This window comes from Rana temporaria, chromosome 5 (assembly GCF_905171775.1).
Source record: "Rana temporaria chromosome 5, aRanTem1.1, whole genome shotgun sequence".
Taxonomy (NCBI): domain Eukaryota; kingdom Metazoa; phylum Chordata; class Amphibia; order Anura; family Ranidae; genus Rana; species Rana temporaria.
In genome coordinates, this window is record NC_053493.1 from 258547168 (window position 1) to 258573568 (window position 26401).

A 26401-nucleotide genomic window follows, 5' to 3' on the forward strand; every position below is an offset into this window, starting at 1 on the left:
AGGCGTTAGCATACCAAGACATTTTGGACAATTTCCTGCTCCCAACTTTTGGGGATGCCCCCTTCCTGTTCCAACATGACTGCGCACCAGTGCACAAAGCAAGGTTCAAAAAGACATGGATGAGCGAGTTTGGGGGAACTTGACTGACCTGAGTCCTGACATCAACCCGATAGAACACCTTTGGGTGTTTTAGGGCAGAGACTGTGAGCCAGGCCTTTTCGTTCACATCAGTGCCTTAACTCAGAAATGCGCTTCTGGAAGAATGGTCAAACATTCCCATAGACACACTCCTAAACCTTGTGGACAGCCTTCCTAGAAGAGTTGAAGATGTTATAGCTGCAATGGTTGGGCCAACTCAATATTAAACCCCATGGACTAGGACCATTAAAGTTCATGTGCATGTAAAGGCAGTCATCCCAGTACTTTTGGCAAACGATTGTTACAGGACAAATGTCTTAAACACAGTATGCATTTGTAACATTTGATTGACTAATAACCCTCACACAAGGGTTACTTTTCATTGATGGTGTCCCTTGTGCTGATTTTGTTTTTCAATAACTGTTTAATTAAGCTAGGCTTTTATACCCAATGCAGCACGTACTAGTTAAATAGAGACTAGTTAAATAGAGACTAAAACATCTGATTGATTACTGGATGCATTACAGTAATAAATCCTGAGGATTCAATTGGGCTTTAAGCTCCTGCAGCTGAGACTTGGCCACTGCATCCCTGTCAAGTCTCACCAGGCACTGACAGTAATACATTAGAAATTTAACAAGCAAGCGCTTTGATGTGTACAGTATTATACATTCACATTTCTGCCAAAGCCACAAGGTCACAAAGTTAATTAATCGAAGTGGACTGCCTAGTTTTGGAAAAAAACATCCTAGTTGGCTATATTCTGTATTGGCGGAGATCTGTATCTTTTTTCTTTTTTTCTTTCTTTCTTTCTTTCTTTCTTTCTTTCTTTGTAAGCTGCAAATTCTATCACGTGCTTCAGTCTGCTTGCAAAAATAAAAATAAAAAATGTAGAATCATGTATCCCACACCTTCACCTTTCTTGCCTGATCATAGCTGCATGGCCAACGTAGACCTTGCACAAATAAAAAAATGGCAGTACACCAAATAGAGAATCACAAAAATGTTCTAAGATCTGTATGATAAAACATGTAGTAAACCAGTTGTTTTCAAACAAAACCTATGATTGTGGATGTAGGAATTAGAATGAAAGAGGAGTAGGATAAAGCCAGCCATACCTAGATCGAAGTTCAGTCATTTCAGCAGGAACCGGCTCAATTCATGTATGGGCAGGCTGGTTGTACAGATTTGATTTGTCCAAATGACTTCTATACAACCAAGCTGTTGGCAAACTTTCACTCAATCAGCACTGCCACCCATAGTGGCCAAGGTTGATAAGTGAATTCTGAAACCAGGGAAGTCTCCCCGCTGTCTGAACACAGTAACTCAGTGGTGAGAAACAAAACAATTTCTCCATTCCCCCATCCACACACTCAATGTGGATGGGGGAATCGAGTCATTTTTCCCGTTCAACCCAGTGGTTGAATGAAAAAAAAAACAATGGGGAAGAAGGAGCCAAAGAAAAAGTGGGGATTCGGTAAAGGCAAGGGAAAAGATGGGATCCTTTTTTCCCGGAGCTTCTACTTCCAACAAAGAATCCAAGTGACGCCAGTATAAAAGTTGGCGGAAGGCTTTCGTGGTTTCTTCCTCAGTGGGAAAGTATCACGCAGAGTCCTTCAATTCTGGGTCACTTAAAGCGGAGGTCCGGCGGTACAAATGTTTTTTTAAGTCAGCAGCTACAAACACTGTAGATGCTGACTTTTAATAAGCATACTTACCTGTCCACGATGTCGGCCGCCCGAGGCAGATCCGTCCCTCGGACTGGGTCTCTGCGCCACCATCCTCACTAAGGGAAACAGTTCCACTGCGAATGCACAAGTCACGTGGCTATTTGTGAATGGGAACACCACCCTGTGTGTCACAGAAGGCAGCGCGTCTCCATTTCCCAGGAGGCAACGGCAAGGAGAACACAGAACATCACCGCGGAAGAGGCAGATTAGGACAATCTGCCTAGTAACAGCAATTTCTGGTAAGTATATAAAAAAAATAAAAGATTTTGAGGCCATTTAGCTTCTTTTTTTTTTTTAGGGTGGACCTCAACTTTAACTGTAATTGTGTCAAGTAGAAGAGTAAAATTCTTTACTGAAAAAATATGCAAATAGCATAGGGTTATCTGGATATTTAAAGTGATAGTAAACTACCACCTTGTAATACAAACCCATTCCGTTTAAAATAGAAATGAAAGGAAAACATCTGTGTATGGATACAAAAAAAAAACATTTCCTAAATGAAGTAGTTCAATGTAAATTTACATCATATTTAAACCAAATCTCTACATAGAATGCATTAGAAGGGAAAAACCTTCTGACTTTACAACCCCTTTAAGGCCAAACGGCCAAAATGCTTTGGCTGTTTTACAGCTATTCTGTGTGGCATTTTAATAAAGAAAGACCGTTGGTTGATGTTGATCCTGACTGCCGACCTTTCCCTCCAGTGATTCATGCTACACAGACGCATCGGCAGCCTGACAGTCTGAGAACTGGGTGGAGCTGGGAATTTGGAAGTTCTAATACACTTGTTTCCAAACATGTATGACAATCTACATTATATGATATACAGGTAAACCTGGGGAACCAACTTTAAATATAAGAATAGTCAGAGGTTAAAGGGCTTTGGTGTTCCAAATGATCTTTGTTTGTAACCCTAAATCTTAGTCCATGACTTAGTACATGTTGTAGAGTGGGTGCATATTGTATAAATAACCACTCATGTACATGTGAAACAATGTATATCACTCATCTATGCAATGTCCTAGGCTTCAAATCCACAGATTATTAGCAGGCTTCTAATGATTGACATTTTTAGTGACATCGCTCTTAGTCAAACTGGCCCAAGGTACAAGAAGCTGCCCCAATGGATACTTGTGTTTTGCCATACTGAAAAGCTACAGACAAGCATGAATTCAAAACAATTTATGTGCTTAAAGGGTTAGTTCTTCTATGTACCGTATTTTCCATTGTTCAAAAACCGCGCCTCCTCCTCATGCTGTTCCCTGATAGGCGGAACACTCAGTTTCCCAGCAGAGCTTGTGTTCAGTGTTCCACCTATCACGGACGTCCTCTCCTCCGAGGCCGAGGATGAGACGACGTCCGTGATAGGCGGAAAACTGAACACAGGCTCTGCTGGGAAACTGAGTGTTCCGCCTATCACGGAGCAGTGCGAGGAGGAGGCGCGGCTTTTGAACAATGGACGCCCTCAGTCTGACTGACTCTGCCAGGGATAAGGTATTGAGATCGTCGAAGTGAGGCATGCAATGGCACAGTGAGGCAGGCAATGGCACAGTGAGGCAGGCAATGGCACAGTGAGGTATGCAATGGCACAGTGAGGTATGCAATGGCACAGTGAGGTGGGAAGGGGGTCGTTTTATATGGCGAGTATATCCCAAAACCAAAATTTTAGCTGGAAAATAGGGGGTCGTCTTATACGCCCAGTCGCCTTATATGACAGCAAATACGGCAGTCACAATACGCAATAGCATCACCCTAACCTAATCGGATTTTAAAACTATGCCCCCACTTCTGCTAACATACCAGTTGGTCATTTCAGAACAGACAGAAGCCTGTCAAAAAAAAAATTGCGTTTCCTGGCTCCATCATGTCTTCTTACTATGGCAAATAATCCATTAGGACGAGTGACCCCCTAGTGCTACAGAAGAAAGAGCTGTCCTTTTTCTAAGGACTGCACATTGCTCTTTCCCTCTCCTTTAGCAGCCACTAAGCTCATCCAAGCCCTCACTGCGCATGTGCAGTCCTTGCGAAACAGATGATGCCCCCTCTTGTAGGAGGTGCTTATTCCAATGACTTCTCCAAGCTAGTAAGAAGATAGGACACAGCCATGAAAAGTATTTTTCAGTGTTCCTGGCAAGATTCTGGCATAGTTTTAACATCTGATTAGCTTAGGGTGATTCTATAGCAGGGGTCTCCAAACTTTCTAAACAAACGACCGATATGACGAAGGCCTAAAGGCCGAATCGCGTCAACATTTTTGGATGATGTTACTGCTGTAATGCTTCAATAAATAAATATTTTCTATGGAGAAGCTGTTGAGTTGCCGGCCTGTACTTTCTATGGATCACTTGTAAGCTTAATTAGCCAGAGCGCCGACTACTCTACACACATAGGCGTGTGCACAGGGTGTGCCAGGTGTGCCCAGGCACACTCTAATCACCCTGTGCAGCAAAGATTCCCCCTACTGCCCTGGCTCCCATCTTTCCCCCTGCAGCGCTACCAGATTCCCTTCTCTCCTATCGGCTATTGCTGCTGGGATGTTTTAAGAGTGGGGACGGGGCCAGTAAATATGTAATTTACCGGCCCCTTCCCTTTCTGAGTGATCAGTAGTGTGTGTTTGGGCTTTGGGGTGCACACCCTAATGCAATAGGCTGCGCACACCTATGTCTACACACCAACTATACTATATAGCGGATAGAGCTTGGGTGAGTTTTCCTCTTGCAATCCTATAGCAGGGGTCTCCAAACGTTCTAAACAAAATGGCTGGTTTATTGTCCATCAGACTTTAGGAAGGCAGGACTGTGGCGAGCGGGAGTGAAAATGTTCCTGGCAGCAGAAGAGTAAACATCACCACATTAGGTATTAGGGGGAGGAATAGTGTCCCATGGTTGGTATCATAGGGAGGTATAGTGCCCCATTATTGGTGTCAGTGGGAGAAATGACGCCCCATTGTTGGTGTCTGATGGCAGAATAGTGTCTCTTATCATTTGGGGGAATACAGCCCCAAGGGCCGTATAAAGGCAAACAAAGGGCCGCATCTGGCCCACGGGCTGCAGTTTGGAGACCACTGGTGTATAGTGACTGAAAAAAAATGTTTTTTAAAAAGGGGACTAACCCTTTAACCACTTAAGGACCGCCTCCTGCACATATACATCGGCAGAATGGCACGGCTGGGCACAAGCACATACATGTACGTCCTCTTTAAGTGCCCAGTCGTGGGGCGCGGGCGCGCGCCCGCGACCTGGTCTGAAGCTCTGTGACCGCAGGACCCGACCGCCGCTGGAGTCCCGCGATCGGTCCCCGGAGCTGAAGAACGAGGAGAGCTGTGTGTAAACACAGCTTCCCCGTTCTTCACTGTGGGAGCTGTCATTAATCGTGTGTTCCCCGATATAGGGAAGTACGATCAAGGACGTCACACGTCCAGCCCCGCCCCCCTACAGTTAGAAACATATGAGGTCACACTGAACCCCTACAGCGCCCCCTAGTGGTTAACTCCCAAACTGCAATTGTCATTTTCACAGTAAACAATGCATTTGTATAGCATTTTTTGCTGTGAAAATAACAATTGTCCCAAAAATTGGTCAAAATTGTCCGATGTGTCCGCCATAATGTCGCGGTCATGAAAAAAATCGATGATCGCTGCCATTAGTAGTAAAAAAAAAAATTAATAAAAATGCAATAAAACTATCCCCTATTTTGTAAACACTATACATTTTGCACAAACAAATACGCAATAAATGCTTATTGCGATTTTTTTTACCAAAAATAGGTAGAAGAATACGTATCGGCCTAAACTGAGGAAAAAAATAGTTTTTTATATATATTTTTGGGGGATATTTATTATATTGTATAGTGAGGTGAGGGGTGCTATATCAAAATAGTGGATGCGTGTCACAATGTGCGTTTGAGTAGTACACAGTGTAACTGTGTACCCAAATCTATGTGAAAAAACAAACAGATTATAGTCTAAACTCTATAAGTACAATAGTGCCAAATGCCGTGGAAAATAAATAAAATATAAAAAAAAAAAAAAGAATGTCCAGCAAATAAATAGTTAAGTGCAAAATGGATCCAGTGTTGTATCAAGTCCAGGTGCAAAATGCAAATAATCCAATCCCAAATCGCAGGGAAAAGTGCAAATGCTAAAGTGCTTGTGAATCTTCAAATTAGCCAAAGTGCGAGAAAGAAGTGATCCGCCTTCACCTATAGGTCACCAGAATAATAATGGATGGCTCCTTACCACACGGTGTTGACCAGATTACTTAAAATATGGTCAATCAGGCTTGTTTTAAATGAGGATCAGCAGGGTCTCATTGGATTCCAATGTCAGCTATTGCAGCAAATGGTGTACCAAGAAAGGAGAAGGGATACCACCATAGTGTAAAACCATAAACGTGACGTCGAGGCGGTATCCGAGCGCGCACGCATAGCCACGCACTTCTGGTCTCACTGGTTGATGGACAACTAGTGGTGGAACGCACGCTAGTGGACCAGGACGCGGCCATCTCTTATCTTGTCTTACTATCCCCACCACCTACAGCCTCAGTGCCGGGAACGGGCACCAGCAACAGTAAGAGGCCATTTGGCATTGTAATTTTAACTTTTGTATATTAAATGGTTTTACACTATGGTGGTATCCCTTCTCCTTTCTTGGTACACCATTTGCTGCAATCGCTGACATTGGAATCCAATGAGACCCTGCTGATCCTCATTTAAAACAAGCCTGATCGACCATATTTTAAGTAATCTGGTCAACGCCGTGTGGTAAGGAGCCATCCATTAATATTCTGGTGACCTATAGGTGAAGGCGGATCACTTCTTTCTCGCATTTTGGCTATTTTGAAGATTCACAAGCACTTTAGCATTTGCACTTTTCCCTGCGATTTGGGATTGGATTATTTGCATTTTGCACCTGGACTTGATACAACACTGGATCCATTTTGCACTTAACTATTTATTTGCTGGACATTCTTTTTTTTTTTTTTTTTTTTTATATTTTATTTATTTTCCACGGCATTTGGCACTATTGTACTTATAGAGTTTAGACTATAATCTGTTTGGTTTTTCACATAGATTTGGGTACACAGTTACACTGTGTACTACTCAAACGCACATTGTGACACGCATCCACTATTTTGATATAGCGCCCCTCACCTCACTATACAATATATCCAAGTCAGTCACCTGATTTTATTTGGGAGCAGCTTCACTCAGTTAGTCGCTTGATTTATCAAGTATATAATTTAGTGTAATTCATTTGGCGCGAGATTTATTTTTCCTGTAGGATATTTATTATAGCAAAAAGTAAAAAATATTGAATTTTTTTCAAAATTGTCGCTCTATTTTTTTTTTAGCGCAAAAAATTAAAACCGCAGAGGTGATCAAATACCACCAAAAGAAAGCTCTATTTGTGGGAAAAAAAGGATGCCAATTTTGTTTGGGAGCCACGTCGCACGACCGCGCAATTGGCAGTTAAATCGGCGCAGTGCCGAATCGCAAAAACTGGCCAGGTCCTTTACCTCCATTTTGGTCCGGGACTTAAGTGGTTAAAATAAACATTCACTCAAACTGGGGCACGATTCCTCCTAGTTCTGAGTGCATAAACCAGAAAATGCTCTTGATGAAAACATCTAACTTGTATCCCATGATGAAGGGTGAGTAGACAAGGAATGTTTTCAAAAATACTGGCCGCAATCCGAACCATAAAGCAAAATAAATATACTAGACAAACTCCACACAGCACACAACATGCACGCAAGATTTATTTGGATTTAGCTCATTACATGCTCTTTCTTCATGAACCAAGGAGGAAATACGAGGATGACTTATTTGCAGCGTGAGTCGGAAAGGTCCAACCACGGTATAAGTAAAAGTGCTGACCAAAAATACCACACATGCTTATTACTGGTTTTATAGATCTCGGTGCAGTGAAAGTACAGTGAAGGTTTCAAAACACTATTAAAGCAGAGAGCTACGGTGAGGAGATGATTCAGAAGGCCTGCTGAAAAAACACACAGCATCAAATATATGCTATTTAAATTAGAATTAGGAAACGTCTGCAACAAGACTGCAGGAGATTGGCAGCACTGAGATGCAACAAAGCATTTTTTTAAATGGAAATGACGCACTATGCTTTAACAACCCTAGCATTTAGTTACAGTTTATGTCTACTTTAAATACAGTCAGGTCCATAAATATTGGGACAACGACACAATTCTAATCTTTTTGGCTCTATACACCACCACAATGGATTTGAAATGGAACGAACAAGATTGACTTGGCAATTGCATTACATTCTACTTCTTTGCCTTAAAAAAACTCTTCCCTTGCTTTCGCAGTATGATTCGCGTCATTGTCCATCTGCACTGTGAAGCACCGTCCAATGAGCTCTGAAGCATTTGACTGACTATGAGCAGATAATATTGCCCGAAACATTTCAGAATTCATCCTGCTGCCTTTGTCAGCAGTCACATCATCTATAAATACAAGAGAACCAGTTCCATTGGCAGCCATACATGCCCACGCCATGACACTACCACCACCACCATGCTTCACTGATGAGGTGGTATGCTTTGGATAATAAGCAGTTCCTCTCCATACTCTTCTCTTCCCATTACTCTGGTACAAGTTGATCTTGGTCTCATCTGTCCATAGGATGTTGTTCCAGAACTGTCAAGGCTTTTTTATATGTTGTTTGGCAAACTCTAATCTGGCCTTCCTGTTTTTGAGGCTCACCAATGGTTTACATCTTGTGGTGAACCCTCTGTATTCACTCTGGTGAAGTCTTCTAATAATTGCTGACTTTGGCAAACATACACCTACCTCCTGGAGAGTGTTCTTGATCTGGCCAACTGTTGTGAAAGAATTATTCGGTCATCCACCACAGTTGTTTTCCGTGGTCTTCCGGGTCTTTTGGTGTTGCTGAGCTTACCGGTGCATTCTTTCTTTTTAAGGATGTTCCAAACAGTTGATTTGGCCACACCTAATGTTTTTGCTATCTCTCTGATGGGTTTGTTTTATGTTTTCAGCCTAATGATGGCTTGCTTCACTGATAGTGACAGCTCTTTGGATCTCATATTGAAAGTTGACAGCAACCGATTCCAAATGCAAATAGCACACTTGAAATGAACTCTGGACCTTTTATCTGCTCCTTGTAAATGGGATAATGAGGGAATTACACACACCTGGCCATGGAACAGCTGAGCAGCCAATTGTCCCATTACTTTTGGTCCCTTAAAAAGTAGGAGGCACATATACAAACTGTTGTAATTCCAACACTGTTCACCGGATTTGGATGTAAATACCCTCAAATTAAAACTGAAAGTCTGCAGTTAAAGCACACTTTGTTTGTTTAATTTAAAATCCATTGTGGTGGTGTATAGAGCCAAAAAGATTAGAATTGTGTCGATGTCTCAATATTTATGGACCTGACTATAGGTTTTCCACTTTCACAAAAAACAGTGGGGAATCCCTTGCTGGTGTTTTTCTAGATTTGTTTTTTGCATAAAAACGCTAACCCTCCCAGTTAAAAGCAAGCCAATGGTTTATAAACAATTATGTAAAGTTATATATAAACCCCCAGCACAGTTTTCCTTTGTTTTCAGCCTAGCAACCTTTGTAAATGAGTGGACGCCTTGCATAGACAATCATTTCCACAGTGAAGTTGGCAGACATTCCCTCATCTTTCTATTTTTATGATTAGCTGTCCTTGTTATCTCTGAGTCACGGAAGAAAGATTGGAGCTCTGACAGGTGTACAATGCACTTGGCAAAGGGTCTGTGGTATAACACACATCTTTGCTAAACAAATACCTTAACAAGCCCATCCTCTATCCATTAGCACTGCCAAGGCAGGTGGAATCCTCCACTTTTTGAACCCTTATTAACCACTTAACAACCGCCTTACGTCTATTAACGGCGGCACTTTAAAGATGAATATCTCGATAACGGCAGCAGCTGCTGCCACAACCGAGGTATCCATCTTTAGTGCCAGCGGTCCTGTAAACGATAACGGCGGTCTCCGCGGCGGATTCGCCGCGAGATCGCCGTTATCGGTGGCGGGAGAGGGCCCCCCCCTCCCACCGCTCTCCCGCGCCCTCCGCCGATTACCGGAGCCGTCGGTAGCGGCGGAGGCGATCGGGTCCGTTCGGCACCTGTGTGGGGATGCGACTGAGGGAAAAATCGCCCTTACCCGTCCTCATATCTCTGCTGGGCGGAAGTGACGTCAAAACGTCAGTCCCGCCCAGCGTCTTAAAGCAACATTTTTTTTTTCTGTCATTTGAAAAAATGACAGTTTAATTTTTTTTTCCTTTTTTTGCATTTAAGCCTAAATATGAGATGTGAGGTCTTTTTGACCCCAGATCTCATATTTAAGAGGACCTGTCATGCTTTTTTCTATTACAAGGGATGTTTACATTCCTTGTAATAGGAATAAAAATGATAATTTTTTTATTTCAGTGTAAAAAATTATAAAAATAAATAAAAATAAATAAGAAAACAAAAAAAAAATTTTTTAAAAACGCCCCGTCCCGACGAGCTTGCGCACAGAAGCGAACGCATACGCGAGTAGCACCCACATATGAAAACGGTGTTCAAACCACACAAGTGAGATATCACCACGATCGTTAGAGCGAGAGCAATAATTCTAGCCCTAGACCTACTCTGTAGCTCAAAAAATGCAACCTGTAGAATTTTTTAAACGTTGCCTATCGAGATTTTTAAGGGTAAAAGTTTGACGCCATGCCACGAGCGGGCGCAATTTTTAAGTGTGTCATGTTGGGTATCATTTTACTCGGCGTAACATTATCTTTCACAATATATAAAAAAATTGGGCAAAAATTATTGTTGTCTTATTTTTTTATTCAAAAAAATTATTTTTTCCCAAAAAAAGTCCGCTTGTAAGACCGCTGCGCAAATACGGTGTGACAAAAAGTATTGCAATGACTGCCATTTTATTCCCTAGGATGTCTGCTAAAAAAATATATATAATGTTTGGGGGTTCTGATTAATTTTCTAGCAAAAAAAATTGTGATTTTTACATGAAGGAGAGAAGTGCCAAAATAGGCCCGGTTGTCAAGTGGTTAAAGAGTAACACCAATTTTGTTGTAAAACAACTTATTTCAGATTTCTACTTGTACTCTGAGGAAATAACTATTTATTTGACCATGTCCTGTGCAGACTGATTGTAAATGGGAGGGTCTGGTTTATTATATTCACCTGGTGCACCCTAAAGCCGTGTACACACGATTGGTTTGTCCGATGAAAACAGACCGATGGACTGTTTTCATCGGACAAACTGATCGTGTGTGGGCCCCATTGTTTTTTTTCCATCTGTGTTAAAAAATAGAACATCTTTTAAATTTTCCCTATGGATAAAAAAACGATAGAAAAATCCGATCGTCTGTGTGGAACTCCATCGGACAAAAATCCACACATGCTCAGAATCAAGTCGACGCATGCTCGGAAGCCTTGAACTTCATTTTTTTTCGGCTCGTCGTAGCGTTTTACGTCACCTCGTTTTGGCACGGTCGGATTTTTGACTGATGGTGTGTAGGCAAGACTGATGAAAGTCAGCTTCATCGGATATCCGACGAAAAAATCCATCGGATTAGATTCCATCAGATATCCGATCGTGTGTACACTGTTCAAATGAGAAAAGTTGCAGTGTCTGCATTCCTTTGGAAGTATTTAATGTGATTGTAAAGGATATATAAAAAATAACAAATATGGTATACATACCTGCTCTGTGCAATGGTTTTGCACAAATCAGTCCAGATTGTCCGCTTTTTGGGATCCTCCCTTCTGGTTTAGCCCATTGCAAGCCGCTTCCCACCATGCAGGCTTACTCCTGTGCCACGTTCTGTGTGTCCGTTGACACACACAGTTCAGCTTGGTCTGGTCGCTCGCGCTCTCCTCACTTGCTGTGATTGATAGCAGCAGGAACCAATGGCTCCTGCTGCTGCCTCTATGATCAGTAAGGAGAGAGACAGCAGAGGGAGCCACTGATCTCTGGCACAGCTCTGAATCAAGATTTAGGGGGGCTGTGGTAGCAGAACACTGAAGTTCTTTTTTACCCTAAAGCCTTGTACACACGACTGGTTTTCCCGGCAGGAAAACTGCCAGGAGAGCATTTGGCCACGAAACCTGGCCGTGTGTATGCTCCCTAGCAGTTTTCCCGTCAAGAAAACAGCCGGGAATCCAGACGGGAAAATTGAGAACCCTGCTCTCTATTTTCTCTTCGGGTTTCCCTGGAGAGTGTTTCCTGCCGAGAAAACCTGTTGTCTGTATGCTTACCTGTCCGAAGGTAAACCAGCGCATGCTCGATAAGCCTTCAACGCATGCGCAGTAGTATACAAGGCATATTTTTTTTCCTGACGGGATTCCCGGCCATGTGTACAGGGCTTAATGCAGAGAACCTTGTGTCTTTAGTACCATTTTAACCCTTAGGCCTAGTACACACAAGAGGATTTATCCGCGGATACGGTCCAGCGGACCGTTTCCGCGGATAAATCCTCTCGAGGATTTCAGCGGATTTGAATCCGATGGAGTGTACTCACCATAGGATCGAAATCCGCGCGGAAATCCCCTCGCGATGACGTGTCGCGTCGTCGCCGCGATGATGACGTGGCGACAAGCGCGACGCTGTCATATAAGGAATTCCACGCATGCGTTGAATCATTACGACGCATGCGGGGGATCCCTTCGGACGGATCGATCCGGTGAGTCTGTACAAACCACCGGATCGATCCGCGGGAGCCAATTCAAGCGGATAGATTTGTAGACATGTCTACAAATTTTTATCTGCTGGAATTGGGAAATTTCCGCGGATAAATATCTGCAGGAATGTACACACCATAGAATCTATCCGCTGAAACCGATCCGCTGAGATTTTTCAGCGGATGGATTCTATGGTGTGTACGGGGCCTTAGGGAATATCTCACCAAAAGGGAAACCTCTGCTGCAGAGGATGACTGGTATCTTATTGCAGACTTCTAGAAAAATCAGCGAGCCAATCACACAAGCAGGAAATTTAATTTTTGGAGGCATTTGCCAGGTGTACAGAAACACCTCCAGGTTGCCATATTTATTAAATTTGACATTAACCCTTTCATGCCTATGCCTATGTATGACATTTGGTGTTTACAAGTTAAAATCCATATTTTTGGCTAGAAAATTACTTAGAACCCCCAAACATTATATATATATTTTTAGCAGAGAATCTAGAGAATAAAATGGCGATTGTTGCAATATTTTATGTCATACGGTATTTGTGCGGCGGTGTTTTAAACACAACTTTTTGGGAAAAATTTACTTTCATGAATTTTAAAAAAATGAAAAAGTAAAATTAGCCCAATTTTTTTGCATAATGTGAAAGATGATGTTATGCCGAGTAAATAGATACCAAGCATGACACGCTTTATAATTGCACGCACTCGTGGAATGGCGACAAACTACGGTAACTAAAAATCTCCATAGGCGACGCTTTAAACTTTTTTTACGGTTACCAGGTTAGAGTTACAGAGTAGGCCTAGTGCTATAATTATTGCTCTCGCTCTTACGATCGCGGCGATACCTCACATGTGTTATTTGAACACCGTTTTCATATGCGGGCGCGACTTCCGTATGCGCTTTCTTTGCTGCGCAAGCTCGCGGGGAGGGGGGCGCTTTAAAAAATTTTTTTTTTGTTTTCTTATTTATTTATTTATTTTTTCTAATATTACATTTTTTTTTTTTTTTTTTTTTACATTTTGATCACTTTTATTGCTGTCACAAGGAATGTAAACATCCCTTGTGACAGCAATAGGTCGTGACAGGTACTCTTTATGGAGGGATCGGGGGTCTAAAAGACCCCCGAGCCCTCCTTTGCACTTCAAAGTATTCAGATCGCCGAAAACGGCGATTCTGAATACTGTGTACTTTTTTAAATCCGGCGCCATTGGCAGCCGAGAAACCCGGAAGTGACGTCATGACGCCGCTTCCGTGGTTTCAATGCGCACACTGAATCAAAGCCGTTTACGGCTTTGTTTCAGAGCGCGCCGAGACGCTGGAGGCGCCGGATCGTGGATCGGGTCTCCCGGTGGGACGGGAGGCCCGGTCAGAGCGGCGAGAGGCGGCGGGAGGGGGGGATGTCCCCTCCCGCTCCTCCGGCATAACAACCGAGCGGCTTTTAGCCGCATCGGTTGTTATGTTTGGAAAGCCGATCGCCGGCTCTAAACAACGGTACCGGGATGATGCCTGCGGCTGCAGGCATCATCCCGGTACAACCCCTGAAAGCCGAGGACGCATATATGCGTACGCTCGGCGTGAAAGGGTTAATACTACAGATTGAATTGGAAAGGTAGGTTTAAATTACAATAAGGTTTGTCTAGAAATTGTATATGCTATATTATATTATTTTATTTGCTATATTCTTTCCACGAAAGTAGAGTTATTCTTTAGGTAACACATAGTATGGCTCTGAAAGTCTCCCATTGGCAACTGTAAGAACCTGACCATCCCACTGTGTAAATTAAAAGCAAAGAGAATCGGAACTGTTTTTTTGTTGTGCTGCAATGCCAAATTTCCAGGAGCTGCTACTAGGAAGCGGCAAGCATTCAGTATAGGTCAGTGATGGCGAACCTTGGTGTTTTGGAACTACATTTCCCATAATGCTCCACTACACTGTAGAGTGTATGAGCATCATGGGAAATGTAGTTCCAAAACATCTGGGGTGCCAAGGTTCGCCATCACTGGTATAGGTCTTCCACTGAAATGTAATGATCGGCCTTGAATCTTCTTCTGTCTGACTGTTACCTTGGGAATCTTTCTGAGTATTGTTTAGACCAGCTTGTATATATGTATCCTGTTAAGTTTACCTGTCTGGAACCTGGACTCTCTTTGCTTACCATTGACCTGGCCATGAGTATTCTGTCTCTGCTACTGTCTGTGGTTTGCTTGATCTGTCCTGAGGACCTAACCACTCTGGTATCTGTCCTATCTGTTGTCCCTGGAAACACAGAGGGTCTACAACAATCAATCATGTCAACAAGTGTTCTAAGCCAAATGTATGCCGGAATTCTTCTTTGCTAAAGAAGGCCAAATGCCAGCTGTATTCCAGGGCCACAAAATTGTAATTCATTCACCCAAGAATGGATGAAGCCACTAAATGAAATTTAATTCTACAGCTAGACATGTGATGGTTGTAAAAACTAGCATCTCCCATGTACAGTATGTACCATTAACAGTATTGCTGATGAAAATATCAAATTGCCATGCTTAATAAATATCCAAATCATAAATATATTTTTTTTTGGAGAAAGGCAATATTCATTGCATTCAAGTCTCTTCTCCTTGATTTTTACTTTTGTGACTCATGCAATAAAATGTATTTTGTTCACACAGGCTCATTGTAATTCCTGATTCTGGGCCAAATTCCTACAGCATCCAAAACTGTTTTTCTAAGAGACTGGAAATATAAGTACTATTTATTGGACAATCCTGAAATATGTACAATAAATATATATATACACACACACACACACACACACACACACACACTGCCAGTGACTAATTAATCTTTTTTGGATCTTATAGATGTTTTAGGAAGCTTTGCTAACCCAAATATCATATCTAACAAATGGTCAATCTAGATGTGATGTTAAAATGTAAATGTAAAAATCCAAGTGATTTTTTGATCATCAGTGTAAATGGGCACAACATATTTTTGGAAAAAGAAAAAAATATACAGTTGAAGAGCCTGAAGGCGGTGAATTGCAAAAAGCATATGGTATAAACTTGTTTTATACGACGCATAAAAGGGGAAACAAAAAAGGGTTTTGAAGTCTGTGTGTATAAGCCACAAGACAAAACAATGTGCACATTACGAACAGAATACAGTATCAACATTGTTCACATGGCCTTTTAATTAAGAAAAAGAAGTGTATTTGCCCCGGGCTCACAAGAAAATGGGGCCAACTTTAGAGTCTTATTGGTGAAGGATCCTGACTGGTCATATTCTAGATCTTAGCCCTCTGAATAAGTGACCACTAAAGCCCCGTACACACGATCGGAATTTCCGATGAAAAAAGTACGACTTTTTCCATCGGAAATTTCGACCGAAATTCCGACCCTGTGTATGACTTTTTTCCAAGGAATTCCAACGGAGTTTAGATAGAGAACATGTTCTATTTTACTCCGATGGAAATCCTTCAAAATTCCGATGTGAGTTTGGCCGGGCTAAAGCCTGATCGTGTGTACATGGCATAAGTATAAATAGATGTGTCTTCTTCATTTTCACAATTCCTATAAAGCTTTTCAAGAACAGAACACTTTATAGCCCAACTGCAACCTCAACTTTTCTTTTCAAATTTTTAATTGGCAATGGGAAAGAGTTAGAACCTGAGGGTTTTTAATACCACTTGTGTCCCTACTGAGGACATTTTACAGTTACATTTTAAATGCTGTTTGAGGAAGGAGAGATATCTTTCAGTTCTGTCTGACACCCATTACCTAGGCAGGAAATAGGGGAAATATCCTCATTAGGACAGCGATAAAGTCCTCAATTATACCACCAGCAGAAATGCTGATGCAAAATAATATTTTTCCTTTAATAAAATAGCAAGCAGGAACAGATTCATCTTCCTATGTTTTGCAGCAGGCACAGCTCTTTCTCAAAGAAATCTAGTACAACTGAATGCTTTAGTGGAGACAAGCTGACCCTGCACCTGAGACGTGATTGTAGAGTATGGAGCCTGATTTCACCCAAACAGCATGTGAAATATTTGACAATTGGAGCAATAAAGTTCTGATAAAGGTTTTGAGCCTTCCTAATGATACATAAAAGTGCTTTTATTGCTGCCTGTGTTACCATTGAAGGCATTTCCCCTCACTTTTTGTTCTGCCTGACACCTGTCAGACAGGAAGTCAAGAGATTTTCCTTCACTTTCCGTTCTCTCATATAAGGCAGAAAGTAAGAAGAAATCTCTCAAATGGGTTCACAGGCAAAAACAAAATCCTGAAGGGGATCCTTTCCACACACCGCCCACTACCCAGTAATAAAAATAACTGTTGGAACCCAATGACTGGGCTGATATTTGGCAGTCAAAGTCTTCCACTGTCAACATTTTAGCTCTGGAACCCAGGTATAAGGTCCTCACTGGGTAGTACCTTGCTCCGGATAGGACTTCTAAAATACTCCCATCTTTTTCTTCGTACTGTTTTTGGGGCTGTGTGGAGGCAAGATACCATTTGCATATTTGGTGGATTTTACCTATAGATAAGTCATATTGGATTGAAGTGTTCCGGATGCTATCTATACTTTTCAGCTTGTCCCTTAGTCCTGATCCTACCCTAGCTCTTCTAAATGAACCACCTCCTGATTTAACTTCCTTGCAATTCAAACTCTTCTTACATTTCACCACTATCTCTAAACACACTATCGCTTAATCCTGGAAGTCACCCAAACAATGTATCCTGGAAACCAAAAAGTAGGGCAACGCAATTCATAGTTTATAGCAAGATTGAGGCCACGCAGTTTGACCGCATATCGAAACGTCTCAAAATCTGGCAGCCGTGGGTTCATCGATTCCTGCCCTTGAATTTTGATCAGTCTCTGTTGGAACCTTGATTATGCTTATCAGGTGTCCGAGTCATACTCAGTCATAGTTTGGTTATGTGCTACCTTGCACCTAGGATACCCTGGTCCCTTCCCTTTCCCTCTCTTCCCCTTCCCTCTCTTCCCCTTCTTTTCCTATACCTTGTTCTCTTATTTTGTTTTCCATTGATGTACATCAGCCTACACTCCACATGTTCTATCTGAAAGCTCTAATCTTAGTTCTCCCCGTCACATGGGGTAACCTCCTTTTATCCCTTTTTAATATTTGCTTTCTTATATGCTGCCCCAAATGTTAAAACTCTTGTTGCTGACCACTTGATTATTCTCATTTGTTAGCATTTTACTTGATATGAGAGTGTATAGCCATGTAATTTCAGTTGCAATTGTATGTTGATTGCACACTGTCTTGTATTTATCTTTGCTTCAATAAAAACATTGAAAAATAAAATAAAAAAAATAACTGCTTGGCTGCAATCATAGATATTAGATAAACAAGGAGGAGTAAATATCTTCCCTCGAAAAACTCAACAATCTTACACAATATTAATTGTATTAGGGTTGCACCGATATCAGTGCCGATACATATCGTATCGGTACTTCTGCAAATACACTGATGCTTAAAAGCGATACCTGCTGGCTTGGTTGTTTCAGCTGTCAGCGGGATTCTCCCGCTGACAACTGAAATATACACGAAAGAATGCAGCAATTATCGGTTGTTAAGGAGAGAGGCTGCCGCATCCTTATAAACGCGTCCTTTACTCATTCAACTGTCAGCGGGGGTTCCCTGCTGACAGATGAATGTAAACCAAACCAAGGACAGCTGCCGCTTGCCATCAGTGGTACAGGCGCGCTCAATAACTCACATAGATGGTATGGTGCACTTCACTGCTAGGTGAAATGGATGGATGACTCAGCCCTTGCATCTCCTGAGGGATCTTGACAAGGGACGGAGCCTGGAGACCCAAAGGAAACATGCTCACGGGCCGGAGGAGACCAGCACAGACATAGAGGGGGCGCCAGATGCTGGCGGAAATGCTCCACAAAAGAGACACACAGTGAGGGCACCGGAAAGCTGGAGACCATGCAGCAAAAAAAAAAACAAAAAACAAGCCATTGGACACAGGATAACTATAATCCAAACTGAGAGGATGCGGACTCGGTCCAGGACCAAATGACCATGTGACATAAAGAAGGGGATAAACCCTGAAACATGTAGTCATGTATATCTGCTTTAGAATTCATGGATTCATCCTTGTTTTTACTACTTTGGAACAGTGCTCCCCTTTTTGTGTTTTAGTCCCTTCTCATTGGTCTTATGAGTTGGGGGAACAGCGACCAGTGTTGTATGGACTGAAGAAAAAGGGGGACATGGGATGGAGGAGATGGGATTGAAGGAAGAGGAGGATGTAGGATGACAGCATGGATCTCCTAGATGCGGAGCCAGCAGTGCCCAGTGTTGGGAGTGCTGTGTTTCCTCATCACTTTGTCTCATCCAAGTAGTAATATTACACAGCACGCTGATAGATGATGGAGATCCCCCTCCCTGTTCCTTATCCTCTTCCTCGTCTTAATCTCCCTAAATGCCAAAAATAAGTATCGATAAATGGTAATTGTTATTGGAAAACGCTTAAAAAAAATTTGGTACTCATAGCAAAAAAAGTGGCATCGGTGCATCCCTAATTTGTATGCCCCTAAAAATACTGGGATTGTAGTTCACTTTTTAGAAACTGAAGATACACTTTTTTTAGAATACAAATGCTTCTTGAATTTATAAAGATAAGTGTACTATTTCATTTTCCTAGGTCATTATGTGTTTTAAAACACCTCTTTTTTTTTTTTTTTTTGAAGTGTTTTAAAACACCTCTGATGCTACAGCGTGAAAGAATAGATTACCTGTCGATACGCAGAAAGGTAAGGATTTCCACAACAAAAATTAGTTATCTGACTTTTTAGAATATGCTTTCTCTCTTTTTTTTTTTTTTTTTTTTTTTAAGAAAGATCACGTGCGTCGGCTTACCTGCATATTTTGAAGTGTTTTTCTCATCCATCGACCAAAAACAATAATCGAATGCAAAAACCTACAGATAAAATAAACCAATATGAATTGTTTTTATAATATTTCCATATTACAGATTTGTCATTATTACATTTATTGCATAGAGATTCAATTTTGATGTTTTCCACATGAGGAGGAAATGGTGAAAGACGAACAAAGGCAACCATTAAGTTCCTCTTTATTATATGTAAACCATTAACACAATTACTTGAGATGACATTATTCCAAAGTACAGGCATTAGTATGACAGCTAAAACAAACATAGTGTAAGGGAAAACACTGTGTGGTTCATCATATCCAAATCATTTTTTTGCCAATTTAATTATCTATGCTATGAAAACTGAACACCATTAAAAATGTATTTGTTCGATTTGAAGATATTGCCTTAGGCTGGGTTCACACTACAGTTTTTCCCGTCCGTCAGCCGCATACGATTTATATGAAAAAACGTATGCGGCTGAAACGGACGGGAACGTATGGCACCGCACATATGTGCGTTTTCCATTAACATTAATGTTAAAGGAAAACGTATGCGGTTGCCATACTGTTTTAAAAACGACCGCAAAACCGTGGTTGAACACGGTTTTGCGTACGTTTAAAAAACGTTTTGCCAGCAAATCGTACGCACCCGGATGCATCCGAGTGCATACGATTTGCAATGCATTGTCTATCTCTACGTTTTCCCGTCCGGGCCCGTACGTTTTCAATACTGAAATCGTATGCGGCTGACGGACGGGAAAACCGTAGTGTGAACCCAGCCTTACAGAACTGTAGTGATTAAAGCTAAAAAGCAGTTCTAAAGGCTTTTGTTACTTCTCTGTACAGTGACCATACAATACAAGAGGATAAGAGGACCCTGCTCATAAGAGCTTACAATCTAATTGGGTGGGGCAAGTGTTACAAAAGGTAATACCGTATATACTCGAGTATAAGCTGAGTTTTTCAGCATATTTTTTTGTGCTGAAAATGTCCCCCTCAGCTTATACTTGAGTCACCTTTTTGCACCTAAACTCCCAGACTTTGGGGACCCGGTAGCGGCCGGCTGTAGCCCAACTCTTCCTCTACAAGTGTGAAAAGTTTGTTGTCCGGGGGACCTACGGCCAGGGAGCACCGATTTTTCAAAGCCGGGCACCCCTTCCATAGACTTCCATGTAAAACGGTCATTTCTCCGGTGACTTTGGGGACCCTGTACCGGCCGGTCATGGGTCCCCTGGACCCGGGAACTTGGCACACATGTAGCCCCATTTCTCCTCTACAGTGAGGCATGGGCACAGTGAGGCATGCACATAGACATAGTGAAGCAAAGTGAGGCAATGCAGATGGACACCCTAGGCTTATACTCGAGTCAATACTTTTTCCCATTTTTTTGTGGTAAAATTAGGTGCCCTCGGCTTATATTCGTGTCGGCTTATACTCGGGTATATACGATAAATGTGAGGAATGAGCAAATGGAAGATCTAAAAGTTTAATTGGTAAGTGGAGGCGATATGGGCTACCCTTAAGAAGTTTTTAGGGATGACCTAAATGTGGACAGAGTAGGAGAAAGATGGAAAAATTGAGGTAGAGAGTTCCAGAGGATGGGAGAGGCTCTGAAGAAGTTCTGAAGAAAAGTATGGGAGGAGGAGACAAGTGAGCTAGAGAGTAGGAGGTCTTGGGAGGAGCAGAGAGGATGGTTTTGGTGATATTTTAAAACAAGATTGGCGATGTAGCTGAGGGCAGAGTTTTTATATGGCTTTGTATGTTCTTTTTGGTATTTTATATTTAATTTGCTGGGCAGCCAGAAGCCAGTGGAGGAATTGGCAGAAAGTAGTGGTAGACACTACCACAGCTTACTGTATATCCACTTGGATAATGTAAAATAGCATGTCAAAACTCTGGAATCCCTCTACTCACACTACTGGTGTTTATTCAATAGTTATGGTGAATAGTCCCTTTTTACTTTGATAGTGCCAAGCCTAAAAGGAAGAAAAAATATTCCTATTTTGTGAATGAGCAGTGGCAGTTGAAAAAAAAAAAAATCTCATAATATGACCGGCAACATGCCATGACAGAGTCACACAAATATTCCATTGTTCAAGGACTGGGAAATCACAGGGCCAGACGATGAGAAGCTTTAACAAAGAACAAATGCAGAAGTCATGGCACATTATTTACTGGGTTTAGAGTATATCTATCAATGCCAAGGCAATCCGCTACAATACTAGTAAAGGCTACAATAAAATCTGTATAAAATGGCATAGGAATAACCCGCAGATTAAATTTAGTGGCATTTGCTTGATCTCCAAACTAAAGTTATATTCCAAAACAAGGTAACACAAATGTAGATGAGCAAAGCACTATAATTTATAGCATCTAATAAGATTGGCATTACTGTGCATGATGTTCTTTGCTTTGCTTTGTGATATAAACCCATATGGTACACGGCAAGAGTTATTTGTGCATAAAATTGCATGCGTTTTCCTTTTCTTTTGTATTTGTTTTTGTCTCTTTTGTAAGGCGTTTTGAGATAGTATCTAATTAAAATAAAGTTTGCTATTATTATAATGCATTTTAATGACAAAGTCATTTCTTTAAGAATAACATGGTCTACATATTTCAGGCATGTTATTAAAGTGGATGTAAACCCCACATTTTTTTTTTAATTTTTTTTTGCTGTCACAATGTAGAGTAAAAGATTTCCTATCATCTGTGCCCAGTCTTGCCACACAGAGTTAGTCCAGCTCTGAGCAATCCTATTTTATTGTTCAGTGAGATAAAACGGACTTACAGAGAAAAACCTTAGTCCGTTCCGCCCCCTTGCGGTGAGTGACAGGTTATTTACATATCTCATGCACAGGCATTATTTTTTAATTCCCACCCCCACTCCTTTTCTGAAGTCATGTGGTTACGTTTCTGGATTTTGACTGGATGTTAGTGATCATAGCAGAATTCAGTGTGAGGGGAGTGTAGAGGTGGGCAGGGAGTCTACGGACATCACGACTCCACCCACAGAGCTCCAGACAACAGATCCACCCACAGAACCTGCAGTTTTTTAGTTCTTATAACAGACAGAGGGGAGACATTTGACAGGTAAGGATACATGCAGAAGGGCATCTATATCCTTATAGATCAGCACTATGGCAGTAGTTTAGAAAGGATGAGAGTGGGTTTACATCCACTTTAAAGTGGAGTTCCACCCAAAAGTGGAACTTTCCGCTTATCTGATTCCTCGGCGAGGTAAGCGGTCAAGTGACCAGGGTTTATGTTTGTATTTCTTTTGTTTCTGTCACATTTGTTTTGTATATAGTTCAAATAAAATCTGCACCTTTTGAACACCCTGCTATTTTGCAAGTTCTCCCGCTTGGAAATCATGGAGGGCTCTGAAATTGTCATCGTAGGTGCATGTCCACTGTGAGAGACATAATCAAAAAAAAAAATTCCAGAAATCACAATTTATGATTTTTTAACTATTTATTTGTATGATACAGCTGCAAATAAGTATTTGAACACCTGTCTATCAGCTAGAATTCTGACCCTCAAAGACCTGTTAGTCTGCCTTTAAAATGTCCACCTCCACTCCATTTATTATCCTAAATTAGATGCACCTGTTTGAGGTCATTAGCTGCATAAAGACACCTGTCCACCCCATACAATCAGTAAGAATCCAACTACTAACATGGCCAAGACCAAAGAGCTGTCCAAAGACACTAGAGACAAAATTGTACACCTCCACAAGGCTGGAAAGGGCTACGGGGAAATTGCCAAGCAGCTTGGTGAAAAAAGGTCCACTGTTGGAGCAATCATTAGAAAATGGAAGAAGCTAAACATGACTGTCAATCTCCCTCGGACTGGGGCTCCATGCAAAATCTCACCTTGTGGGGTCTCAATGATCCTAAGAAAGGTGAGAAATCAGCCCAGGACTACACGGGAGGAGCTGGTCAATGACCTGAAAAGAGCTGGGACCACCGTTTCCACCGAGCTGGGACCACCGTGGTAATACACTAAGACGTCATGGTTTGAAATCATGCATGGCACGGAAGGTTCCCCTGCTTAAACCAGCACATGTCAAGGCCCGTCTTAAGTTTGCCAATGACCATTTGGATGATCCAGAGGAGTCATGGGAGAAAGTCATGTGGTCAGATGAGACCAAAATATAACTTTTTGGTCATAATTCCACTAACCGTGTTTGGAGGAAGAAGAATGATGAGTACCATCCCAAGAACACCATCCCTACTGTGAAGCATGGGGGTGGTAGCATCATGCTTTGGGGGTGTTTTTCTGCACATGGGACAGGGCGACTGCACTGTATTAAGGAGAGGATGACCGGGGCCATGTATTGCGAGATTTTGGGCAACAACCTCCTTCCCTCAGTTAGAGCTTTGAAGATGGGTCGAGGCTGGGTCTTCCAACATGACAATGACCCGAAGCACACAGCCAGGATAACCAAGGAGTGGCTCTGTAAGAAGCATATCAAGGTTCTGGCGTGGCCTAGCCAGTCTCCAGACCTAAACCCAATAGAGAATCTTTGGAGGGAGCTCAAACTCCGTGTTTCTCAGCGACAGCCCAGAAACCTGACTGATCTAGAGAAGATCTGTGTGGAGGAGTGGGCCAAAATCCCTCCTCCAGTGTGTGCAAACCTGGTGAAAAACTACAAGAAACGTTTGACCTCTGTAATTGCAAACAAAGGCTACTGTACCAAATATTAACATTGATTTTCTCAGGTGTTCAAATACTTATTTGCAGCTGTATCATACAAATAAATAGTTAAAAAAATCATACATTGTGATTTCTGGATTTTTTTTTTTTGATTATGTCTCTCACAGTGGACATGCACCTACGATAACAATTTCAGACCCCTCCATGATTTCCAAGTGGGAGAACTTGCAAAATAGCAGGGTGTTCAAATACTTATTTTCATCACTGTATATATATATATATATATATATTACACACATACATACACATACACCACACATATACATACACAAAAGTTGTTGTCTAACAATTCTATTTTAAATGGAATGGATTGTTTTACAAGGCAAAAATTCCTACCTATGGCCACAGGCTTGAACCCTGCTCGTCTTCCGAGGCAGCGCTCGCAAATCGACTCAGGATTAAAAAAAAAAAAAAAAAAAAAAGACAGCTCGTACTGTGAAATGCTTTTAAACCAGCGTTACTCGCAATCTGAGGTTTTACTGTGCTTTAAAAAGTAAATCATTTTTCTCTCAACCCCCTCCAAATTTTTTTGATTTGTTAATGTGATCTGACTTTGTGTTAGAGGGTGGTACGATTGTTCTCCATGGTCCAACTAAATGTAGGTACATAGGGCCAGATCCACAAAAGGGATACGACGACGTATCTGCTGATATGCCGTCGTATCCCTGTTTCTAACTATGCGGCTGATTCATAGAATCAGTTATATATCAGACAGGAGGCTCATATCTTATGCATTATCTTCCTTTAATAATGCGCACAGCAGAAATACAACTTTCAGTGAATTTCAATAATAAAAGAACTTTTTATAAACAAACTACAAGTCCCAGCAGTCCTCTGGGTATGCCGACCAATCACACGGCAGACCAGGTAGTATATAAGGGACTGTCTCTTTAAACACCTCCTCTTTCTTTCTGCTCACAGCATGAAATCAGATGAGTATTTTATTCTCAGATATATTTGTCTTGTGATTTGAGAAAGATTCTTTTCATATGGTTAGGGGACTTCGTTTGGGATTGATTCCCTTTATAGTTCCCAGTGTACTATTATTTGTATTATTATTTGTATTTGTATTATTTGGTATAATATTCTTTCTACAGATTATAACATGTCTTATTTTATAGTCTGAAGGTACCAGGTAATGTTACATGTTTTGGTACCTGTAGCTGCCGCTTTAGCGACAGCGTTTTTCTGCCTACAGGATTCGTTTTCTCTGAGGTGGATTCGATTGTCAGGCGGCGCCATTTTACAGTCCTTGGCGCCTTCCTGTCACTTACTCTGTCACCGCGCGCTCTCCCTCAGAGCGTCCCGTCTCTGAGGGGGCGTCGCGAAGCATTCCCGCGCTCCTCTAAGCAACACGTCACACGCTGCGGGGGGCGGGCTCGGCGAACCGCGGCGCCGTCCTATCACATCGCAGGAAGCGTAATCTCGCGAGATTACGCTCTCCTGAGCAGGGACACGCCTACCGTTCGCCGCTGCTCCAGTGTGGAGAAGCGGCTGTACGGGTAGGACGTCCCTGAGGGCCTTAAACAGATTATATATATATTAATAAGAGACAGGGGATCAAGCGGGCATATATATATTTATTTATATATACTTTGGGAAACTCCAAGTTTCACGGTATCAGTGATCAGGAGGTAGAAGATCTTCCCATCTGCTTATCCCTTTGGCCCTAAATTTATATTAGCTCTGTTAACAGATTGTACTTAGAATTAACATGGCTGATGAAGAGCATAATGAATCCCCTGTCACCCCTAATGGAGGTGACCATTCTCTTCATAGCCCAATGTTCCTGACTGCTGCCCAGATCCAGGAACTTATTAATCAATCAGTACAAGTAGCTATGGCTTCAGCCCCTATGACACACTGGGCTACCCCGGTCATGCCTGGTCCCCCAGGCTGTGGTGAACCGCCCATAAAAAAGGGCAAGGCGACTCATAAGCGCAAACACGTTCCCACATGCGACTCCCCGGCAGGGGAAGTAAATAATGTGCCCCAGGCAGCACCCAACCCGGTCTGCCGACCCACTACCCTCCCAGACTCTCACCGACCCCTGAGCCTCGGGGAGCAGCAAACGCAGGGGCAAAGGTCCGCAAGACGGTCCAAACCTGATTCCTTTGTGGACACGTCTGATTCGTCCGCGGAATCTGAGGCGGCAGACGCCTACGAGTCTGATGGTGATGTTGACGATATTAAT

At 42.0% G+C, this 26401-nt stretch overlaps 1 protein-coding gene across 4 annotated transcripts in view; it reads right to left on the reverse strand.

Annotated features, from left to right (window-relative positions):
* KIF13A (kinesin family member 13A) overlaps positions 1–26401 on the reverse strand; it is a 301242-nt gene that overhangs the window by 139157 nt on the left and 135684 nt on the right. For all 4 annotated transcript variants that reach the window (XM_040353771.1, XM_040353769.1, XM_040353770.1 and 1 more), the window contains exon 4: positions 19474–19534. In XM_040353771.1, the coding sequence (XP_040209705.1) occupies positions 19474–19534 (61 nt within the window). The remainder of the gene's footprint in view (positions 1–19473; positions 19535–26401) is intronic.